The sequence below is a fragment of the Macrobrachium rosenbergii genome, chromosome 1, assembly GCF_040412425.1.
Source record: "Macrobrachium rosenbergii isolate ZJJX-2024 chromosome 1, ASM4041242v1, whole genome shotgun sequence".
Lineage (NCBI taxonomy): Eukaryota > Metazoa > Arthropoda > Malacostraca > Decapoda > Palaemonidae > Macrobrachium > Macrobrachium rosenbergii.
Genome location: NC_089741.1, coordinates 32948492 through 32955991, shown reverse-complemented (window position 1 = coordinate 32955991; position 7500 = coordinate 32948492). Strand labels below are relative to the sequence as shown.

Genomic DNA, 7500 nt, shown 5'->3' with positions numbered 1-7500 from the left:
TGTAACATTAGCACGAAGAAGAGTCCACTGGTCCACAAGGCCTCTCGCCCTACTCAGAACCTAATCACATTTTGAAGACACTTACTGGCATAAGGCCAACTTAACCTGACCGCAGCAAACTAGGAAAAACAGAGAGACAGTTGCCTAGCTGGGGGAAGACAGGTGTGCTATTACTTGCACCATCAGATACTACAGGTACCCGGTACAGGTACACGGTACCGGGTACACGGACACACCTGTTGCGGCCTGAACACTTTCAGGCAGGTCCTCGTTTTGTTCCTATTTCTCGCGAACCGTGGTATCCGTTGAATGTCATAGGTCGTTCGGTTATTCAGGTGGGGTCTAAACAGCTGAAGATGACTAGAATTGTTTTGGGTATGTATCTCTCTCTCTCTCTCTCTCTCTCTCTCTCTCTCTCTCTCTCTCTCTCTCTCTCTCTCTATATATATATATATATATATATATATATATATATATATATATATATATATATATATATATATATATATATATATATATATATATATATATATATATATATATATATATATATATATGGTTTAGCTTAAAAATTTCATTGGCCATGAACAGTTGTATTTTTCTTGTATACTCTCTCTCTCTCTCTCTCTCTCTCTCTCTCTCTCTCTCTCTCTCTCTCTCTATATATATATATATATATATATATATATATATATATATATATATATATATAAAACTTAGCCTTAAGCTATAACATTAACCAATGTTTTTATATACAGACGAAAATAAATAAAAGGAAAAGGTTTAACTTAATGTGAATTTATAGCACAAATCAAACTAGACTTGAAGGAAGAATCATAACCAATTATATGAATGATGTAACAAATTCTGCTTTATATCCTACAGGAGAAGTGCAACTAACTGGGGCTGCTAAGAAATGCGTATTTAACGGCCAGAAGTTCGTCTCGGGTGATGTGAGTATAAATTCTCTTCGGCATTTTCAGTAACTGAAGCCTTTTCGTTCCAAGAAATTATAATCGAGACCAATTTCCTTCAGAATCCAAATCCTGTGCTTCTGGGGCCGAAGCCACAGTTATTGATTGTTTTGTCTTCGGATCAAACCTGAACACTTGGTTAATGATCCTCGGAGAAGTATCTCTGAGCGTTACGTCACTAATTAAGTTATTCGAACAAGTGTTTTCCCTCGCCATCTCATGTACAGCAAGAGTGACTAGCTCCTAAAGTATGTGTGTTTGTGTGTTTGTGTTCGGGAAGGGGGAGGGCGGCTGACGGCAAAAATCGGCAACCGGCATCACTCAAGTGAATCGTGATTGGCGGAAGCTCGCTGCGCGCTACCCATTGCTGCACAGACATCGGCTGCAGAAATTTACCGTCAGCTCAAAGTAAAATCTTGTTTTTCTTAGCCTTCTGCTTAAGTAGACCATTAAATACTTCTTATTCCTCTCACTAGCGGGTCTAGGGGGTCGGGGCACCTGGGCACATGCCGACCCCATGAAAAAATGACAGAATAATAATATCGAAGACTTAGATAATAATAACATAAATCAGAAATATAAAAATGTGGAAAAATAAAAATCTATTATAGAAATAATAATACTTTGAGAAAAATAATAATAACAATGATAATAACAACAATAACCTTAATGATAATTATAATGGATTCGGTATTTCCTGATAGAACAGGCGATTGCTGTCCATGCCATAATTTCTACTTATGTATGTATGTATACGAAAATTGGTGGCGCCCCCATGAAATTTTTCTGGATCCTCTACTGAAGTTTCCTCTCCTTTGCAGCTGGTCGAGAATAGATGAAGCATGCACAAGCTTCTATTGCCAGCCGATGACCAAGAAAACGGGAAACAGATGAAGAACAAGGTCGAAATCGTAGCCCGGCTCGACTCAATGGATTCCTGCCAATGCAACATCGCTCCCAGGTACATCACTGACCCCGGAAGGATGCGCAGCAAGAAGGAGCAGCCTCAACTTCGCAAGAAGAAGAATCCTAGACAGAACATGAAGAGATGCAAGTTTAACAAGAGGAAATACAAAGCAGGGCAGACCATACTGAGCCTCCCAGAGAGTGCATGGATCTAGCCTGCGTCAAGCAGTCTGCTACCGTCAGTCTCATTCAGGCTCAGCTGAAGCCTGGCTGTACTTGCTCGGGTAACGCTGTGAAATGTCTATTTGTTTTACTTTTAGGTGTTGGGATTCAATCGTTTTGATTTGTTTCACTGTAAGGAAGATCTGACAGGTTTTTCAAAAATTTGAAGATGTTTCATAACTTGACAGTTTTCAAAATTTGACAGTTTTTTCAAGATTTGACAATTTTTTTTTTTTTATAATTTGACAGTTTTATTTTTCAAGACTTGACAATTTGACAGGTTTTTTCAAGATTTGACAGTTTGACAGGGTTTTCAGGATTTGACAATTTATCAGTGATTTGACGGTTTTTTTCGGTATTTGACAGGTTTTCAAAAATTTATAGATTTTCTTAACACCATTCATAACTTGACAGTTTTTTCAAGATTTGACAGGTTTTTCAAAATTTGAAGATTTTTTCATATTTTGACCTCTGCTGGGGCCAGTCACCTATCTTCCTTTGGGATCCTTTAATTAATTAATTAATAATAATAATAATAATAATAATAATAATAATAATAATAATAATAATAATAATAATAATAATAATAATAATAATAATAATAATAATAATAATAATAATTTGATCTGTTAGAGAGGCAGATATCAGCCTGGAAGAAAAGAGAATATTAAGAAGAATTAAAAGATCTTATACAAAGTCACTTCCACTGTTGTTGCCATTCCTTTTGAACAGAACATGCTTAAAAGAGGGTCTACTTCCTTCAAATAATAAACTATGGAATTCTCTTTGACTTAAAGATTTAGCAACCCACTTTTGCTGAGAACAGACCATGAGACAATTGAAGAAAGCCCACGTCACAAGCTGAGGAAAAACTTTTGCAACTCACAGACTAAGGAACAGTGAAGAAAGCCCAGATCATATTCTGAGGTCAACGTTCTCTAAACAGGTATAACGGTCACATTCTCTTTGACTTCAAGAGCTAAGAGCAAAAACACTTTTGCAACTCACAGATCAAAGGACAATTGAATTCAGAAAGTCCAGGTCACATTCTGAAGTCAATGTTCTCTCTGAACAGGTGTCAAGGAATTCTCTTTGACTTCAAGAGTTAGCAAACCACTTTTGCAACTCACAGATCAAAGGACAATTGAATTCAGAAAGTCCAGGTCACATTCTGAGATCATGTTCTCTCTGAACAGGTATCACGGAATTCTCTTTGACTTCAAGAGTTAGCAAACCACTTTTGCAACTCACAGATCAAAGGACAAGCTGATGTCAATGCTTATCTCTGAACAGGTACACCGTCCCCATCCCCGAACCCAGGACCATTTCTACCACCAAGTACATCAGGCAAATGCTCAGACTACAGCGCGAAGTATAGCAGCAGTCACTCGATGTGTCAGCCAAGGTCGACCACTTGCAACATCAAGAAAGAGGGCATCACCCAACAGGAAAAAAACAAAATTCTGAAGCTCCACAACGAGTACAGGGCGAAGGTATGGTCTTGAAATTGTCTTGTGGGGGTTATAGGCTACGGGTGTGACTCATCCTGGTCTCTGTGATTTTAAGTTTGGGGCGAGGGTGCTTGTGGCCCCATACTGTGTGTGGCATGGCTATGAGTTTATGGCTTTCTCTCTCTCTCTCTCTCTCTCTCTCTCTCTCTCTCAGGTACCTAAGTAGTAAAAAAATATTTGTTTGTATGTATGTATGTTTTCATGTATGTTCATATCTGTATATATGAAGATTAAAGGCATTTTCAAAGCAAATTTCCTGGATTGTTTTGTCTCATTTTGTTGAGATAGGTTTTGCATACACACACACACACACACACACACACACACACACACACACACATATATATATACATATATGAATATCTTTTACTGTAATACAACGGTATAATATGAAGATAAAAAAGGCCCATAAAACACTCTTCGAACGTTGCAACCATATACTTCGAGCACTTCCTTCTGTGCCCCTGTTCACTGGTAAAATATGGACGCATGATGTGTTCCAGGAGTATATATACTGTACAAAGCATATGTAGGCGTCGCAGTAAGTCTCTGTTAGTATGCAGGTGACCGTGTGTGTGTGTGTGCATGTGCATGCAAAACAATCAGCACCATCCACTCAATTTTTCCTCAGTGCTGAAAACTTTATGAAGTGGCTACACCTTCGTTATTCCAGTGTGTGTCGGGGTGGGTGTATAGTCAGGCAGCTTCTCTACACACACACACACACACACACACACACACACACACACACACACTCATAAACTAAGCACAAACGCACAATAATCTCAAGGCATTGAAATGTCGTACTTTCCCAGGTCGCCAAAGGAGAAGAACAACGCGGGAATCCTGGACCGCAGCCTTCTGCCGCAAACATGAGAGATTGTCTGGAGACAAGAGCTAGGCGACGTAGCGCAGGTATGATGTCCAAGTGTGTCTCAGATGTCTTAGAATAACCTGGCCTTATGCCAGCACGCGGGCTCTTGCTCCTAAGAAACCCCACGGGACGCCCAGGTATGGCCGAGTTTATGAGATTTTAGAACAGAAGAAGTCTTCTTCGTCATGTTTTTTGAAACTTATTCCGTGGGGTGTTCCTAGGTATGTCTAAGACTGTCCTAGATTAACCCGGCCTTATGCCAGCACGGGCTCTTGCTCTAAGCCCTACAGGAGGTCAAGTATGGCTGAGTTTATGAGATTTTTATATATGACGAGTTCCTGTTAAACATCTCCCACAGTTCGTGCAAATGATTCCTCACAAACATCCAATTTCTCTCTTGTTCCCAATTCTTGTTTTCTCTCTCTTCCCCCCTCGACGCTACAACTACTCCTGTGAAGGCTTGGGCAAACACGTGCCCCACCGGGCATGACTGCTCAGACTGCCGAGGGATCTTGAGTCAAGATTACTACGTGGGCCAAAATCTGTACTGGTCTTGGAGCTTCAATGAGACTGAGGTATGTTTGTGATAATTTTACAATGGTCAATATATTTTTCATTGTTAATTATGTTATTTTTTCAATAGTTTTTCATTATACAGGAAAGTGTCGTGATAAGAGCAAATGATTTCCTATCCTGACGACGGGAGGGGGCGGGGCTTTCACTTTCTTTAATAGATATTTTATATCACTTTCACTTTCAATAGCAGATATTTGGTTTAACTTTCACTGTCATTAATAGATATTTTATATCACTTTCACTTTCGTTAATAGATGTTTTGTTTCACTTTCATATGTTAATAGATATTTTAAATCGCTTTCACTTTCATTAATAGATGTTTTGTTTCACTCTCATTAATAGATGTTTTATATAATTTTCACTTTTACTTTCATTAATAGACATTTTATTTTACTTTCACTTTCAATAGTAGATATTTTGTTTCACTTTCACTTTCACTTTCATAAATAGATAATCTGTTTCACTTTCACTTTCATTAATAGTTATTTTATAGCACTTGCACTTTCATTAATAGATATTTTGTTTCACTTTCACTTTTTCTAATAAGTATTTTGTTTCACTTTCACTTTCATGAATAGGTATTTTGTTTCACTTTCACTTTCATTAATGGATATTTTGTTTCACTTTTATTAATAGATATTTTATATCACTTTCATTTTCAATGGTAGATATTTTGTTTCACTTTCACTTTCGTTGATAAATATTTTATTTCGCTTTCACTCTCCCTTTCATTAACAAATATTTTATTTCACGTTCACTCTCACTTTCATTAATAAATAATTAATTTTACTTTCACTCTCATAAATAAATATTTCACTCTTGATGGAACATCCTTCATACGATTTTATGACTTTCATTTCGTGACTTTCAGAATAACTTGCATGAATCACACACACAAATAAAGCCGACTGTTTCTTTTCTTCACCAGGAGTGGACCAATGCCATCACGTCGTTTTACGACGAGGTCCAGGATGTCCCAAAAGTTTGTGGACAATTACCAGTCCATCATCACTCTGTCCCCAATAGGACATTACACTCAGGTGAGTCAGACCTGGTTGGTTGGTTGACTGACCTGACTTATTGTTGATTGATTGGTTGACTGAGTGACTTTTTGATGCTTACACTCAGGTGCGTCAGACCTGATTGATTGGTTGGCTGAGTGACTGACCTGTTTGTTGATTTACCCAGGTGAGTCAGACCTGATTGGTTGGTTGAATGACCTGACTTATTGTTGATTGATTGGTTGACTGACTGACTGACTGACTTGTTTGTTGATTACACTCAGGTGAGTCAGACCTGATTGGTTGGTTGAATGACCTGATTTATTGTTGATTGATTGGTTGACTGACTGACTGACTGACTTGTTTGTTGATTACACTCAGGTGAGTCAGACCTGATTGGTTGGTTGAATGACCTGACTTATTGTTGATTGATTGGCTGACTGACTGACTGGTTTGTTTGTTGATTACACCCAGGTGAGTCAGACCTGACTGGTTGGTTGAATGACCTGATTCATTGTTGATTGACTGGTTGACTGAGTGACTTTTTTGATGCTTACATTCAGGTGCGTCAGACCTGATTGATTGGTTGACTGACTGACCGGCCCGTTTGTTGATTACACTCAGGTGAGTCAAGCCTGATTAATTTGTTGATTGACTGGCTTATTGGTTATTTTCCCTCAGGTGAGTTACACCTGATTTGATTGGTTGACCCACTGACTCATTTACTGACTGATTAGTAGATTGGCTGACTTATTTACTGCTAATACTCAGGTGAATAAAACCTGATTAATTGGTTGACTCACTGACTCATTTATTGATTAACCGGTTGACTGGCTGACTTATTTGTTGCTTACACTCAGGTGAGTCAGACCTGATTGGTTGGTTGAATGACCTGACTTATTGTTGATTGACTGGAATCAATGGCAGGTAATGTCTTCTCCACTTTTTGCAACTGAGTGGTATATACCGGATGCCCTCTCATAAATGAAATATGGTTTAAAGAAGCACTTTCAATACGGTTTAAAGAAGCACTTCCAATATGGTTTTAAAAGTACTTTAAATACGGTTTAAGAAAATACTTTCAATACAGTTTAAAAAGCGCTTTAAATACGGTTTAAAGAAGCACTTGAAATACAGTTTAAAAAGCACTTTAAATACGGTTTTATACAGCACTTTCAATACAGTTCGAAAAGTAAATTTACTTTCGATACAGTTTAAAAAAGCACTTTCAATACAGTTTAGAAATACGGTTTTTAAAAGCACTTTAAATGCGGTTTTAAAAAGCACTTTCAATACGGTTTAAAAAGCGCTTTCAATACGGTTTTAAAAAGCACTTTCAATACAGTTTAAAAGGCTTTTTCAATACAGTTTAAAAGCACTTTCAATACAGTTTAAAAGTACTTTCAACAGTTTAAAAACACTTTCAATACAGTTTT

General features: G+C 37.7%; 1 protein-coding gene across 1 annotated transcript in view; it reads left to right on the top strand.

Moving 5' to 3' along the window:
* The first annotated feature begins 1927 nt into the window (after positions 1-1927).
* Positions 1928-7500, top strand: part of LOC136847136 (venom allergen 5.02-like) — a 6566-nt gene continuing 993 nt past the window's right edge. The window contains 7 exon segments of the mRNA XM_067118548.1: positions 1928-2164; positions 3396-3595; positions 4429-4487; positions 4489-4528; positions 4946-5062; positions 5992-6044; positions 6046-6103. Of these exon segments, the coding sequence (XP_066974649.1) occupies positions 2086-2164; positions 3396-3595; positions 4429-4487; positions 4489-4528; positions 4946-5062; positions 5992-6044; positions 6046-6103 (606 nt within the window). The 5' untranslated portion in view covers positions 1928-2085.